Here is a 16,746-nt window from a genome sequence, read left to right on the forward strand (position 1 = left end):
CCCCAAACGCAACATTGTAGCCACTATTCCAGTCATCGATGTAACGACCAAAAGATCAATACCGTCGCGGTTACCGGCAACATTCTGACGTGTCGGGCAGGGTTTCGTTTGAAGATATATCACAGATTTCTAACCTAGCAATTGCTTTATTGATACAAAACTATATCTTATTTGACTAAGTAAATGTATATCATCCTTCTGGCAAATAGCTAGTGAAAGCCTGAAATACGTACCAAAATAGTCTCATGATCGCTCTCAATATTCCCATGCAGTTTTGTTTCCTTTCAGGTGAGGTGTGTTATAATTCCACCTCAGTACCTGATAATTAAACAATGTGCGCCTTGTGGACAACATGTCCATTGGAGTATTGTGTGTTCGTCTATGATACAATTTCCTGTCTTTGTCAAGGACTTCCCGTTAGGATTAATAGTACTTTGCCCCTCTCAAGTGTGTTAAGTTACACTGGACAGTATTTAGCAAACACAAATACTGTTATGTGAAAAGTAAAACACTAATATTGTAAGATTTGTTTATTTTGTTAGTGCAGTGTATATGAACATGATATACTGTACATATATTCAAGATTGAATGTAGCCCACACAGATTAAGCCACACAGAACGGTGTCATCATCTAAATCTCCCAGTTGATAAAGATTGAGGGCAGCAGAAGCAGAAACACAGACCAGGACATATTTGACCAGCGCTGGCATGCAGAAGGCTTAGGGCTGTCGAAGAGCATCAAAACCGGTGATGCATCATGGGGAAATTGTGACCCGACTGACTGATCTGCAAATAATATTGAGTAGTTTAATTATGATTCAAGGTGATTTGTAGATTAGTCAGTCAGTCACGCCTTTAAAGTCTGCTACAATGTCTCTTTGTCTAGCTGCAGACAAAGTGATCGACTACCTCATCATCCCACCCAGTTCAAACGTCAACTTCTTCCCAATTAGCACCCTATTCCCTATATAGTGCACTACTTTTGACCAGAGGCCCTCTGGGAGGAAGGGAAGGTCTATTCCCCCATAGGTCTCTGGTCAAAAGTAGTGCACTATATAGGGAATAGGGTGCCATTTGGGATGCACACACCTCATGACATTCTCACTCCTAACCTTTCAGTTTCAAATCCTCATTCCAAATACACATTGTGAGTGTACGGTTTCTTTTTTTAAATACACTATCGTAAAACAATATAAAAAAAACAACGTATAAACTTGCATACAACATTTAGACTTACTAACATAAAAGCCCTCACTGCTATTTCAGGGGCAACTGAGGAACAATTTGTGCAATCGGGACCCTAACTAGGCTGGGTTGACATGAAGACCTCCCAGGCACAAACCAAGGTCAACATGTCCAAATGGAAGTCATGATAAAGAGATTGATGTTTTTTGTTTGTTTGTTTTTTTAACACGATAACTGCTAGGTGAACCGATAACACTTTGAAATCCAGACGTAGACATTTCTGGTTTAAACAAAACCACTGGGCCGTTGTCTTACGACCAACAGTCTGCTCTGTCAGTTGAGGGACGAGCGTTGCGTAGGAGTGATGCCACCTGTCGGAAGACAACGCCACTGGACCGGAGTATGTCCTCCACACCCTTTACGCTTAAATAAAACACAAAACAATCTCAACCCAACTTGGTAGAAAAGCAGGTAGCAGAAGCAGTTCTTCAACACATTTTGCAACCTCTACCACTAAGTTTGTTAACATGTTAGCGTGTAATATTTATGTATAAACAGTACATACAGGATTCAGAGGTTGTGAGCACGTTCGGCCAGTCCCTGTGCACGTTGACAGAGAGATACGCTATGCGTTTCTTTCTATGACATAGGGAGCCAGAGTAGTCCAGAATGTGGGGAGATATTCTCATTGACACGGTTACGGGTGTCTTTGGTACATACTACAGTAGTTGCTATTCATTATAGTACAAAGATAAAATAGTTGATCTACCACAGATTTCCAAAGAGGACACAAGATATAACTTGTCACATTTTTTTCTTCTTTCTTTTTTAAGTAAACCTACGCTACTACAGTACAACAGTGATGCTAAATATAAACTGGATGGTTCGAGCCTGAATGCTGATTGGCTGACAGCCGTGGTATATCAGACCGTATTCCACGGGTATGGCAAAACATTTTTTTTTTTTACTGCTCTAATTACGTTGGTAACCAGTTTATAAGGCACCTCAGGGGGTTTGTGGTATATGGCCAATAACCACAGCTAAGGGCTCCGCGTTGCATCATGCATAAGAACAGCCCTTAGCCGTGGTATATTGGCCATATACCACACCCCCTCGGGCCTTATTGCTTAAATATACTCATGCAGAAACATATAATTTTAGGTCTATGAGGGGTGGAGCTTATTGGGCATTGCTAACAGCCAGCCAGAGGGTTGAGGGGGAGGTCAACACGTGGAGTGGCCAAAACTTGAACCAAACCACAGCAAAGAAATGATTTGACCATAAAGGAGTCAGAGAATAAGAATCCCCCCCCCCCCCCAATTGCCTTAAACATTTAATTTCCCTCCATTTTTTAAAGCAACTCTTAAGTTTTCATGTTACAAACATGAATACATTTCCAATGCCTTTTCAGATTGTAACATCCTTTTCAAATTGCATTTTTCCTGAATCCAACAAGATGACCACAGTTGATCTGTCATGGGTAGTTTAGGTACTGTTTTCAGTTGATCTGGGTCATGGGTAGTTGATGTACTGTTTTCAGTTGATCTGGGTCATGGGGTAGTTGATGTCACTAATGAAGGACAGAACATGGGCATGATTACCTTGGTGTGAGGAAGGTGGTGTCAATAATAACTTCATGGTTAGGATTAAGCAGAGTTTTACCATTGTTTATGCAAAAGAAGCGGGGGGAGGTAATTTGGGTGTGCCACTAAATGTAAATAATGAATGTGTGGTTATATACAAATAGGGTGGCAGTAAGAGTGTTGCTGTATGCCTGGTGGGCAACATTCCATGTCACTGTGTGTTCACACTGCCCAGGGGCTCAACAGCAGCAGATCTGCTCACTGTATGCAAGGGGCCACAGGGTAACCACCTCCCTCTGCAGTGTGCTGGACCGTGTGCTCCTGGAGGGCCCCCAGGTTCACGAAACGCTCCCCGCACCACACGCACTTAAACTGGGCTTCCCGCGAGTGCACCGCCTGGTGCTTGACCAGGTGTTCCCGCTGTTTGAAGCTCTTGTCGCAGCTGGAGCACTTGTAGGGCTTCTCCCCGGTGTGAACGCGGCGGTGACGTTGCAGCTCCGAGGAATACTTGAAGCGCTTCTCGCAGTCGGGGCACTTGAGGGGCTTCTCCCGGGATGGGTCGCAACGGTGTGTCACGAACTCAGACGGCGACAGGAAGCGCCGGTTGCACAGGGAGCACTTCAGCGGCTTCTCCTGGCAGCTGGAGTTCTGGTGGCGTTGGAGCGTCGACTTCTTCTTGTAGCCCTTGCCGCACACGTCACACTTGTAGGGCTTCTCCACCACCGGCGTGGCCGCGGACACGGACCCAGACGCCGACCCTGAGCCGGTGCATTTGTGCCGGAGCAGCTCACCGGATTGGCTGAAGCCCTTCTGGCAGGAAGCACACTTGAACAGGCTCTCCATGCCATGGACGTGCTGGTGGTACAGCAGGTGGGAGGGCTGCAGGAAACCCTTGTCACACAGGTTGCACTTAAAAGGCCGGTCGGCTGGGTTCTTGTGAGTGCGGCGGTGGCGAACCAGGGCATACTGCTGCTTGAAGCTCATCTGGCACTCCTCGCACTGGAACGGGCGTTCCTCGGAGTGCGTGCGTTCGTGCTGCCGCAGGTCCGAAGGCCGCTTGAAGCCCTTCCCGCACGAGCCGCAGCGGAACGGCCTGTCCGAGGTCACCGTGGGCTGGCACTGGTGGTGCAGGAGCTCCGACGACTCCTTGAAGTGCATCTCGCACAAATTGCACTTGAACAGGTGCTCGCCAGAGTGGGCGTACATGTGGCGCACGAGGTGCGAGCGGTGCTTGAAGCACTTTTCGCAGACGGCACACTTGTAGGGCCGCTCGGAGCTGTGGGTACGCTGGTGATGGGCCAGGTGAGAGGACTGGCTGAAGCTCTTATCACAGGTGTCACACTTGTAGGGCTTTTCTCCTGTGTGCACCCGCTCGTGTCGCGACAGCTCAGACAGATGCCGGAAGCCCTTGTGGCACACTGAGCACTTGTAGGGCCTGTCTGGTCCCGAAGCCTCAAACGCCGTAGGGGCTGAGGCTCCGCACGCTGCCCCGCCACTGGAAGCTTCGCCGGTGGACGGGTTGGCGGCGGAGGAGGTGGGGGTGTTGTTCCCAGAGCCCGGACGGTAGGTCTTCTCACAGATGGAGCACTTCATGGGGTTGTTGCCGTTGTTGTGGGCGTTGTGGTGCTGCGCCAGCGAGGTGAGCAAGGAGAAACCCATCTTACACACGCCGCACACAAACGGCTTCTGCTCCACCTGCACACACTGATGCTCCAACAGATCAGTGGCCTGGCTGAAGATCTTCATACACTGTGTACACTGGAACGACCGATCCCCGCTCCCCATGCACTGGTGCTCATGTGGATTAGCCAGGTGTGATATGTCGTGGCCGCAGGCCCCGCACTTGTGCCCTCCCTCGCCCCCTACCTGTAGGGAGGGCTGCTGGGCGGGTACGGTATGCTGCTGCTGGAGGGAGGCCCCGTCCGTCTGGAGGACGATCCCGTACACGGCACAGCCCAGGGCACTGTCGGAGCCCGGGGGGAGGTTGTGCACCACGGTGGGTGGTGGGGCCACTGCGTGCTGCTGCTGCCACGCCTCAGTCATCCTGCTGCTTCGCTCGTATGGATTCAGTTTTGACTGTGTGAGAGGGGAGGGCCCAGGAGTATCAAGTAAGGCCCGGCTATTTGGGCAGGTTTTGGTTGGGCTGGCGATGTCCAACACGGGGGGGGGGTGTGTTCTCTACCCGGCTCTCAACGACGAAGATTGTTGGTCTGTTATCAATAGGTGATGCGCCTCTGGTTGTCCACTAGTAAAAGGGCAGAAACCCTACAGAGGGAAAGACAAGAGGGGGAATGAACATGACGCAAATGTAGCCTATACATATTTTATGCAATAGATCCGTGCATATGCATTGTTTTTAGCTGCAACGCAATGGTTTTATCAAATCTGTGTTATTAGTGCTCTTAAAATGACTGGCATTCTACCGTGTATTAGGATTTTATACATTTCGAGATGGGCATAGATAGGGTACAGCAGGGTTCTTCAATTCCGGTCCTGGAGGGCCAAAACACCTCTGTTTTTCATCCTCTCCTTCTAATCAGGGGCTAATTTAGACCTGGGACACCAGGTGAGTGCAATTAACTACCAGGTAGAAATAAAAAAAACAGAAGTGTTTCGGCCCTCCAGGACCGGAATTGAAGAACCCTGGACTACAGCTTAAAAGTTAGCTACAGATTTTAAAACAGGATAATGTGATTCAATACAAAAAAAAAATGTTGATCATTACACTGGTAGTTACAGGTGTGTGTACAAATTGTCACCAGAGATTTTTAAACTAAACTGGTATTGGCGATACTATCTTCGTCCTCGATTAATGGATACAGGTGGAGTCTCATCAAATGTTTGTGTCCAGTTGCAGGGGGTCCGTTTGAATTTAGAAAATGCTCAGTTATTAAAAATAAATAAATTGTTCTACATGAAGTAATCCAACAATATATACGCTGCCATTTTGTCTATTTCAAGTCTTCTCTCATTGATCGAGCCAGGTGTCTGTCATCATGACATGCGGCACCACCTGTCTCAACCAATGAGAGAAGATTTGAAAAAGACAAGATGGCGGTGTACACATTGTTGGATTACTTCATGTAGCAAAACAAATATTTATTTTAACAATGGAGCATTTTCTAGATTCAAACGGACATTTTATGAAACTCCTGTTTCCATGAGTCGAGGACGACAGTCACCCAAGTCATAAACTGTTCTCTCTGCTACCGCACGGCAAGCGGTACCGGAGCGCCAAGTCTAGGTCCAAAAGGCTCTTTAACAGCTTCTACCCAAGCCACAAGACTGCTGAGCAATTAATCAAATGGCCACCCAGACTATTTACATTGACCCCCCCCCCCTTTGTTTTTACACTGCTGCTACTCACTGTTTATTATCTATGCAGTCACTTTACCCCTCCCTACATGTACAAATTACCTCGACTAACCTGTACCCCCGCACATTGACTCGGTACCGGTACCCCCTGTATATAACCTCGTTATTGTTATGTCATCTTATTGTGTTTATTTTTATTTTTTACTTTAGTTTATTTAGTAAATATTTTCTTTACTCTATTTCTTGAACTGTAGCCACACCTGTAACTACCTGTATAATGGTCAAATTGTGAGGAGTTAAATCATATTATCTGGTGTTACAATCTGAGAGGAGATTGCAGCAGATTGTGAGCTGTTGGTTTGAGTTCTCTTTACATATGAACAACAGCATCCTTCTTCGAATAGCAACAATAATCACTACTAGTTACCTGTATGGCTAACTAGAGATGCTGAGACTAGGTCCAGTCACTAAAATGACACTGAACTACATTTTCTCCAACTAAAACGTTCAGTACAGAATGTGGCTATACAAATTACCTATTAAATTATGCCAAGTTAAAACTGGGTGCAAGATAATAAGCTAGCTAGTTAATATTTGGTCTGCAGCCACATATTTACGAGACACATAGCATTAGCTAGCTAGTTAGCGAACCAATTTACGTGGGTTTGCTTACTAGCTAGTTAGCATGGCTAGTCGGTTTGCAAAAGCAGATGGCTAATCTCAAAAGATTTCCCCCGAATTTATCATTACAATAAATAACTAATGTCTAGGCATATAACGTCACCGGCAACAAACAGCACAGCTGTTGTAGGCTAACGTTACTGCCTGCCTGCGAAATGGCTAACTACCTAGCTAGCTAGTTCAGGGGGAAAAATTGAAACGTCGAGAGGCCCATCGATGGTCTCCGATTCTTCTAGCCCCCGACCTAGGCCGCCCATTTGCACCCACTTTTCAGAAAGCGCCGTAATTCATTTTCATGCAATCATAAATACAACATTAAAAAAAAAAAATGTAAACACGGTTAACAGCTTACATTTCGGTATGGCTCTCAATCATTGAGTCAACCTCTTCCTCTGGAGCCAGGACAGGAGTCGACCTTCGAGAAATATTTGGCTACGGCTAGCGGAGGACGGTGGCGAGAGGAGGGCGAAACGCCATCCACTATTAATGTACACCGGAAATCTCCTCAGCCTGCATAGTTGCATCACTCCCCACGGTGTTTATTCAAATGTTATAGCTAGATTTTCCCCTTCTGTATCACGATGCAAGGTTGTCCTTCTTTTCACAGTCATCCAACCGTTCTCCTTCAATTTTGCATAACTCTGGTGTATAATTTAAACGCATTGTAAAGTCAAATTCTAATTTAATTACTAATTGGAGCACTATGAACATTGATACACACCAGGCTACTGTAGCTGTGATCAGAATATGTACAGAATGATGCACATATTTCATATTCCTGGATGGATAGGGGTGGGAGTTTAGGGTATGGGTGGGAGTCACGGCACCAATGTGACTGATTTGAGTTTTAATGTTCTCTGATCTGAGTAATCTGATCCACAATTAATCTATTACTGCAAGAATAAGATTAAAAAGGATGCAACACAAATAAAATAAAGGTTAAACTGGCCTCCTGTAGCTCAGTTGGTAGAGCATGGCGCTTGCAACGCCATGGTTGTGGGTTCGATTCTCACGGGGGGCCAGTATGGAAAATTCGCTGGATAAGAGCGTCTGCTAAATGACCCCCCCCCCCCCCGAAAAAAAAAAAATAAAACTGTAAAAACGGTGAATTATATAGTATGTCAAGTACAGTAAAATTACACACTGCACACGTTTACATAGTACTTACAATCAGTTGTGTGTATTTACAATGAAACTGACATGCAGGCAGCATTATGAGAAAAATTGAAATGTGTTGAAATGTCCCCTCGCTGGTTTTAGAGACTTGGGCGTGCGCAGTACGGAGGAACGGTAAACGTTCCGACTGATGCACAGACACTATGGAGGCTCGAGTCTAGAGGGCCTGGTTAAATTGTAAGAGCATTTTCCAACTCTAAATGGTTAAATTAGTGCGACATAGACGTCGTTGTTGCAATAGTTTGTGAGTGGGCAACATATACTGTCATCTTAAAATTACATGTTGAATTATTTAGCCATATTAAATGATTGTATATTGCGCTAATGTCCCTAATGTGGACAGTTTATGTTACTACTTTACACAAGGCTTGTATTTTCACCCCATAAAATGTTGTGGAATTACACATCCTTTATACCTCAGACTGGTGATGTTAGTATAAAAGTTTATATCGATCACGATGATATAAGATTGATTACTTAAAACAGATCAATCAATATATTTTGTTTTGTACTGTAACATTTTGTCACACACGCTGGGATGCGCAGGTTTTACAACGCGGAGTTAATGAAATGGCACGGAAAATTGGGGACAGTCCCGCTATAAAAGTCGCTGGCCACAAACCAATACATTCATTTGACAATCAAACTATCGTTGTCACTGTTGATATCTTATGCCGTTTAAAATAACTAACAGAAAAAGTGGTCTGTTCCCTTTTCGTTAATGGCAGCCTCCCGAAATTGCAAATCAACATCCGACATTCCAAAATATAATGTTAGATTGAAACCTTCTACAAGTTCTCATCCAACCAACCATGTATAGGTTTTTCCAAGTTTCCATGTGGCCTTGGAATGGTGTTAGTTTAAACAGCGCTCCACCCCAAAACGTTTACCCCCTCGTCTATTGATTTTAGCGTGATATCGATGAAGTTATTAACAATAGAAGTGTTGCGTTACACTTACCGCGTTGGCCAACCACTTGAATCAAAATGCAACACTTTAAACATGGTGCTAGATGTCTTCTACAAATTCTCTTCTAACCAGTGCCGTACACATTATTCCCAGATTCCGTGCCGTTTTTGAGCTGTGTTAGTTTAAACATGACTCGAAACCTCATCTCTCTCTCTCTCTCTCTCTCTCTCTCTCTCTCTTTCTCTCTATCTCTCTCTCTCTCTCTCTCTCTCTCTCTCCCTCTCTCTCTCTCTCTCTCTCTCTCGCTCTCTCTCTCTCTCTCTCTCTCTCTCTCGCATTTGATTTCAATGTCATATGAGTGATTGACACATAAGTGCGTGTTGCGTTTCACTTTCCGTTTTGGCGACCCAAAATGTAGCGGTCTGTCTTCTGCAGGTTGATCTCTAACCATGTAAAAAATATATCCAGTTTCCATGTGGGTTTTTTCTACAACCTGATTTCCCCCCTAATCGACATCAGTGAATTATTGCCACGGTTTTTGGTGCGTGTGCAGTTTATAAGGTGCTCGTAAAAAAAAAAAATACAAGTAATATGTTTACTATTGTTGCACATGTATGTGTAGATAGTACATTGTATGTTTAGGTTTTCAATATATCACGAACTGCTTCTGCATATTGGTTATTGATTTGGACAGTTAAAACCGTGTTTTGACATTGGGCTATTTATCAAAATGTCCAACCATCGTCTTATCAATTTAAGTTTTAGGAATATAAACTGAACTATCAACTTTAATTTCCAATGATATTGTACTTAATCAGGTAAAAACAGCTGAATGAGTCCAAAAACGTGCTGCGTTGGAATGATTTTGACGATCTACCAGAAATCCCAGGTTTGCCCTGCCGCCCCTCCTGCCTGGTACAACCCTCAGCAGACTCTAATATGTGGGCGTAGCAGACGGTTACTTTAAAATGGTAGAAAAGTCACTTTGTCGTTTCCACTCCCAGTCCAGTCCACGCAGCACCACCATACCAACAATAACTTCTTCAACTTTTAGCTAGCTAGCTACTGGACAGGACTACTTAGCTAGCAAACTTTTTGTAGGTTTTCACCTCGCAATATTCATGAATGTTTGAAGAAATCTTTCTCAACATGTCAAGTTTGAAGAATCGACACTCGAAGTCGTCGGTGGAATCAGGCGTCCAGGAAGAAAACGTCCAGGTTACAGAACATAAGGTTTCTCCGATGGAGGGCAGTGCGCTCACAAACCCAACTGGCAGAAAAACGAGTAAAATTGGCAGCAACTCCGGGGAGAACACAGTTGAACTGAAAAGAACTATAAATCTATTGAATGGCGTTGCTATCATTGTGGGTAGCGTAATCGGTTCGGGGATATTCGTGACACCCATCGGGGTAGTGAAGGAAACTGGTTCTGTCGGACTGTCGTTGATCATTTGGGCTGTGTGTGGGTTGTTCTCTACAGTGGGGGCCCTGTGCTATGCTGAATTAGGGACCACCATCTCCAAATCTGGTGGAGATTATGCCTACATTCTTGAGGTCTATGGGTCTCTTCCTGCATTCCTAAAACTCTGGATAGAACTGCTGATCATCCGCCCTTCTTCTCAGTACATCGTGTCTTATGTATTTGCTACTTATTTACTCAAACCCGTCTTCCCGTGCTCTCGAGTACCAGAACATGTAGTTAAATTGGTCGCCTGCCAGTGTATATGTAAGTCAGTTTGCTTTGTGAGATGCATATCTTCTCTCAGCTATGGACTGTGAATGAACCTATGTTGAACCTGTATTTCCTGTCTGCTTACATCAACTACTAATCAAATTCCATGCTTCATAAACGACAGGTGTAGATAGACTAACAGTGAAACGAGTACTTACGGGCCCTTACCAACAATGCTGAGAGAAAGAAAGTAGAGAAATAATAGAAGAAGAAAAAAATTAAATAATAATAATAATTAAAAAATATTTAAAAAAAAAGAAAAACATGTAATAATAAATATACAATGAGTAACGATAACTAGGCTATATACACGGGGTACCATCCGAGTCGATGTGCAGGGGTGCAAGGTAATTGAGGTAGATCTGTACATATTACTAGGAATAAAATGACAGATAATAAACAGTATCAGCAGCATATGTGATGAGTCAAAACATTTTAGTGCTAGAAGGGTCAATGCAGATTGTCCGGGTAGCTATTTGGTTAACTATTTAGCAGTCTTATGGCTTGGGGTTAGAAGCTGTTTAGGGCCCTGTCGATGTGAATGGGGGCGTACTTGGCCCTCTGTTTCCTGTAGTCCACGCTCAGCTCCTTTCTCTTGCTGATGTTGAGGGAGAGTTTGTTGTCCTGGCACCACACTGCCAGGTCTCTGACCTCCCTATAGGCTGTCTCATCGTCGTCAGCAAACTTAAGGATGGTATTGGAGTCGTGCGGGGCCACGCAGTCATGGGTGAACAGGGAGTACATGAGGGGAAGAAGCACGCACCCCTGAGGGGCCCCCGTGTTGAGGGTTAGCGTGGCGGATGTGTTGTTGCCTACCCTCACCACCTGGGGGCGACCCATCAGGAAGTCCAGGATCCAGTTGCAGAGGGAGGTGTTCAGTCCCAGGGTCCTTAGCTTAGAGATGAAGTTGGAGGGAACTATGGTGTTGAACGCTGAGCTGTAGTCAATTAACATCATTCTCACATAGGTGTTCCTCTTGTCCAGGTGGGAAAGGGCAGTGTGGAGTGCAATAGAGATTGCGTCATCTGTTGGGGCTGTATGTGAATTGGAGTGGGTCCAGGGTGTACGGGATGATGGTGTTGATGTGAGCCATGACCAGCGTTTCAAAGCATTTCCTGGCTACAGATGTGAGTGTTACGGGGCGATAGTCATTTAGACAGGTAACCTTGGCGTTCTTGGGCACAGGGACTATGGTGGTCTGCTTGAAACATGTAGGTGTTACAGACTGGGTCAGGGAGAGGTTGAACATGTCAGTGAAGACACTTGCCAGCTGGTCAATGCATGCTCTGAGTACTCATCCAAATATCCCCGCTAGCACAATGAGTGCTCGTTTCCTTTTGAAATGGGGTCTGTTTGAATAGAATCAAATAAACAGCTTTTTATCCGAAAAAAAAAAAAAACCATGGCATGCTAGCTCCATCCTGGTGGCGCAGTGGACTAATTCCATGGATAGAGAACAGAAGATCGTAGGTTGGAATCTCACTGATGCCGTGTCACAATAAAACATGTGGTTGCATGATTAATGCCTAAGGAAATGTCCGTGTGTCCTATCTGTGCTGGGAGTTAAACACAGTTAACCCCAAAAATGAGCTATCAGTGTTATTAAAAGTCTTATTGAAACGTTCAGTGAAAGTTTTAGGGAAGCTATTAGAAAATGTCCGTGTTAATAAAACCTCCCTGGAAAACTTTCAAGGAACAAGAGTAAAACGTTTTCAGAACGTTAAAACAACATTCAGTTTTACCAGTCAGGTAACTTAAGGCTTCGTTCCCAGAACCAATGGAAACCAAAAACCTACGCTCCCACAACTTCCAAGGAACCAGATGTGCTAGCTGGGGATGGTCACATGGTTGTAAAGTTTAGGAAGTGAATGTGTCTCAGTCTCACTCAGGTTGGCATAACGACAGGATTCTACTTTCACTTTCCACTTCCTTTTCTCAGGGTCAGAATCTTCAGCTCTGGTGTATTTGTATTTATTTTGGATCCCCATTAGTTCCTGCCAAGGCAGCAGCTACTCTTCCTGGGGTTTATTATAGATCCCCATTAGTTCCTGCCAAGGCAGCAGCTACTCTTCCTGGGGTTTATTAGGGATCCCCATTAGTTCCTGCCAAGGCAGCAGCAACTCTTCCTGGGGTTTATTATGGATCCCCATTTAGTTCCTGCCAAGGCAGCAGCTACTCTTCCAGGGGATTATTATGGATCCCCATTTAGTTCCTGCCAAGGCAGCAGCAACTCTTCCAGGGGATTATTATGGATCCCCATTTAGTTCCTGCCAAGGCAGCAGCAACTCTTCCAGGGGATTATTATGGATCCCCATTAGTTCCTGCCAAGGCAGCAGCTACTCTTCCTGGGGTCCAAACACATTAAAGCACTTACATTACATATAAAACAAAATATAAAACAGTACATCATATAACATTATTACACCACAACATATCTACAATGCAAGATGTATAATATCACCATACAACAATATGACAATGTAGGTGGGTGTAGAGTGCGTGTGCTAGCGTATGTGTGTGTCTGTACCTGTGTGTCTCTTCACAGTCCCCATTGTTCCATAAGGTGTATTTTTACCTGTTTTTTTAAGTCTGATTCTACTGCTTGCATCAGTTACCTGATGTAGAATAGATTCATGGCTCTATGTAGTACTGTGCGCCTCCCACTGCAAACGGATGCCCTTAGGACAGCAATTATTCTAGCCAGGTGGAAGGAACCAGCTGTCCTGTCTGATTGCTGTGTTCACCATTTTGTTTTACTGTGAAATGAAATAGAATGGTGAACACAGCGATCAGGCTGGTTCCAACAGGCTAGCAATTCTCCCCTAACCTGTGGAATAAACGTGTCTCTGTGTGTCTGTGTGTGTCTATCTGTCTGTGTGTCTGTCTGTCTGTGTGTCTGTGTGTGTGTCTGTCTGTCTGTGTGTCTGTCTGTCTGTGTGTGTGTCTGTGTGTGTGTGTGTGTGTTCCAGTGCTCTTGACAGCAGTGAACTGCTGGAGTGTGAAGGCTGCCACGCGGGTCCAGGATGTCTTCACTACAGCCAAGCTCCTCGCCCTGCTACTCATCATCATCCTCGGCTTTGTGCAGATTGGCAGAGGTGAGAAGTAGACACACACACACACACACACACACACACACAGACAGACAGACCAAAGTGCTAGATACACACACACAGACAGACAGACAGACAGACAGACAGACAGACAGACACACACACACACACACACACACACACACACACAGACAGACAGACCGAAGTGCTAGATACACACACACACACACACACACACACACACACACAGACAGACCGAAGTGCTAGATACACACACACACACACACAGACAGACCGAAGTGCCAGATACATACACACAGAAGTGTTGAATAAGAGGTTTTGTTGCAATCTGTCAGTGATATCTTCTTATTCTGTCAGTCCACTCACAAACTTTCTGATCTTTTCAGGAGGGACGGAGCGTCTTTGGCCAGAGAACGCATTCGAAGGGACGAGGACGGACGTTGGCAGCTTTGGGTTGGCCCTGTACAGTGGGCTGTTTGCCTACGGAGGCTGGTAGGTAGGGAGGAGGAGGCCGCTAGGTAGGGAGGAGGGAACAGAACTAGTGTTTGGCATAACTCTGTGTCCGGCTCCCAGACCCAAATTAAACCTACTCCTGGACTACAAAAACACTTTACCTGCTTCTTAGTCTGGTCCAGTGTCCATGTATTTATTATTAACATTTTTAAACCGTTCAAATGTGTGTCTAGTTTGAATAAATAACACGCATTTAAAAGTAAGCTAAGTGAAAGAAGAGGTCACCTGTAGACATGATGAATGCAGCACTGTTCATAATGATATAGGCCTACTGTCTGGCATCTCTGGTATAGTTGTTCATAATGATATAGGCCTACTGTCTGTCTGGCATCTCTGGTATAGTTGTTCATAATGATATAGGCCTACTGTCTGGCATCTCTGGTATAGTTGTTCATAATGATATAGGCCTACTGTCTGTCTGGCATCTCTGGTATAGTTGTTCATAATGATATAGGCCTACTGTCTGTCTGGCATCTCTGGTATGGTTGTTCATAATGATATAGGCCTACTGTCTGTCTGGCATCTCTGGTATAGTTGTTCATAATGATATAGGCCTACTGTCTGTCTGGCATCTCTGGTAGTTTTTTTTTTTTTTTTTGGTCATTTTGCAGACGCTCTTAGCCAGAGTGACTTACATTATTTATTTTTTTCATACTGGCCCCCCGTGGGAATCGAACCCACAACCCTGGCGTTGCAAATACCATGCTCTACCAACAGTTGTTCATAGTGATATAGGCCTACTGTCTGGCATCTCTAGTACAGTTGTTCATAGTGATATAGGCCTACTGTCTGTCTGGCATCTCTAGTACAGTTACATTAAACAATTATTTTTATTTTGTTTTTTTCACAGGAATTCTTTGAATTTTGTGACAGAAGAGATGATCGAGCCATACAAGTAAGTCACCTGTAGTGCACTATATATAAGGTATACTAGGGTACCATTTCAGATTCTCTCTCCGTCACCTGTAGTGCCACTATATATAAGGTATACTAGGGTACCATTTCAGATTCTCTCTCCGTCACCTGTTACCATGGTGACGGGGAAGGAGGAAGTTTACCCTTGACCTTTCCTTGACCCTTGTGTGTGTATCTGCAGGAACCTGCCGCGTGCCATAAAGATCTCCCTGCCCATGGTGACGGTGGTATATGTCCTCACTAACCTGGCCTACTTCACCACCCTCAGCCCTGAGGAGATGGTGGCTTCAGAGGCCGTGGCAGTGGTGAGACTACCAGCATGAAGTTACTCACTCACTGTAGCACACACACACACACACACACACACACACACACACACACACACACACACACACACACACACACACACACACACACACAGCTACCCCCTAACTCCAAGTAACTGTGGGACCTGCAGGACTTTGGTAACTACCACCTGGGTGTCATGGCCTGGATCATCCCTGTGTTTGTGGGACTGTCCTGTTTCGGCTCCGTCAACGGATCTCTCTTCACATCCTCCAGGTAACATACACACACACACACACACGCACACACACACGCACACCTCACAGCCCGCTGACCTAACAAAATAACCTTCTAAAGTCAATGCACACAGGTCAACTTACATGTGGTGCTGGGTACCTGTTTGTAAGAGACTTCTCTCCGTCTTTCAGGTTGTTTTTGGTCGGGTCACGAGAAGGTCACCTGCCCATTCTGTTGTCCATGATCCACCCGATCCTGCTCACCCCTCAGCCTTCACTCATTTTCACCGTGAGTCCTGTCATGTTCGCTCTCTCTCTCAGTGCATAATGACGGTGCTGTATGTTCTCTCTCTCTCTCAGTGCATAATGACGGTGCTGTATGTTCTCTCTCTCTCTCAGTGCATAATGACGGTGCTGTATGTTCTCTCTCTCTCAGTGCATAATGACGGTGCTGTATGTTCTCTCTCTCTCAGTGCATAATGACGGTGCTGTATGTTCTCTCTCTCTCTCTCTCTCTCTCTCTCTCTCTCTCTCTCAGTGCATAATGACGGTGCTGTATGTTCTCTCTCTCTCTCTCTCTCAGTGCATAATGACGGTGCTGTATGTTCTCTCTCTCTCTCTCTCTCTCTCTCTCTCTCTCTCTCTCTCTCTCTCTCTCTCTCAGTGCATAATGACGGTGCTGTATGTTCTCTCTCTCTCTCTCTCTCTCTCTCTCTCTCTCTCTCTCTCTCTCAGTGCATAATGACGGTGCTGGATGTTCTCTCTCTCTCTCAGTGCATAATGACGGTGCTGTATGTTCTCTCTCTCTCTCAGGGCATAATGACGGTGCTGTATGTTCTCTCTCTCTCAGTGCATAATGACGGTGCTGTATGTTCTCTCTCTCTCTCTCTCAGTGCATAATGACGGTGCTGTATGTTCTCTCTCTCTCAGTGCATAATGACGGTGCTGTATGTTCTCTCTCTCTCTCAGTGCATAATGACGGTGCTGTATGTTCTCTCTCTCTCAGTGCATAATGACGGTGCTGTATGTTCTCTCTCTCTCTCAGTGCATAATGACGGTGCTGTATGTTCTCTCTCTCTCTCAGTGCATAATGACGGTGCTGTATGTTCTCTCTCTCTCTCAGTGCATAATGACGGTGCTGTATG

The 16,746-nt window shown here is 45.2% G+C and overlaps 2 protein-coding genes across 2 annotated transcripts in view; one reads left to right on the forward strand and one right to left on the reverse strand.

Moving 5' to 3' along the window:
* Nucleotides 1–1,415: 1,415 nt before the first annotated feature.
* Nucleotides 1,416–7,271, reverse strand: LOC311125749 (uncharacterized protein). Its single transcript, XM_084199778.1, has 2 exons — nucleotides 7,117–7,271; nucleotides 1,416–5,033 (listed from the first exon to the last, which is right to left on the reverse strand). Exon 2 carries the CDS (start codon nucleotides 4,809–4,811, stop codon nucleotides 3,027–3,029), a length of 1,785 nt encoding a protein of 594 aa, XP_084055904.1. The 5' UTR covers nucleotides 4,812–5,033; nucleotides 7,117–7,271; the 3' UTR covers nucleotides 1,416–3,026.
* A 2,686-nt stretch (nucleotides 7,272–9,957) lies between these two features.
* The window catches only part of LOC311125747 (large neutral amino acids transporter small subunit 1-like), a 14,911-nt gene continuing 8,122 nt past the window's right edge, over nucleotides 9,958–16,746 (forward strand). Inside the window, exons 1-7 of the mRNA XM_084199775.1 lie at nucleotides 9,958–10,575; nucleotides 13,551–13,676; nucleotides 14,039–14,144; nucleotides 15,016–15,060; nucleotides 15,262–15,385; nucleotides 15,538–15,641; nucleotides 15,794–15,890. Of these exons, the coding sequence (XP_084055901.1) occupies nucleotides 9,975–10,575; nucleotides 13,551–13,676; nucleotides 14,039–14,144; nucleotides 15,016–15,060; nucleotides 15,262–15,385; nucleotides 15,538–15,641; nucleotides 15,794–15,890 (1,203 nt within the window). The 5' untranslated portion in view covers nucleotides 9,958–9,974. The remainder of the gene's footprint in view (nucleotides 10,576–13,550; nucleotides 13,677–14,038; nucleotides 14,145–15,015; nucleotides 15,061–15,261; nucleotides 15,386–15,537; nucleotides 15,642–15,793; nucleotides 15,891–16,746) is intronic.

This window comes from Coregonus lavaretus, assembly GCF_964263955.1.
Source record: "Coregonus lavaretus genome assembly, contig: HAP1_SCAFFOLD_3278, whole genome shotgun sequence".
NCBI classification, from domain to species: domain Eukaryota; kingdom Metazoa; phylum Chordata; class Actinopteri; order Salmoniformes; family Salmonidae; genus Coregonus; species Coregonus lavaretus.

Bases quoted from the DNA above. Each gene is read 5' to 3' on its own strand.
- LOC311125749 (XM_084199778.1), bottom strand. From the start codon at position 4,811: ATGACTGAGGCGTGGCAGCAGCAGCACGCAGTGGCCCCACCACCCACC.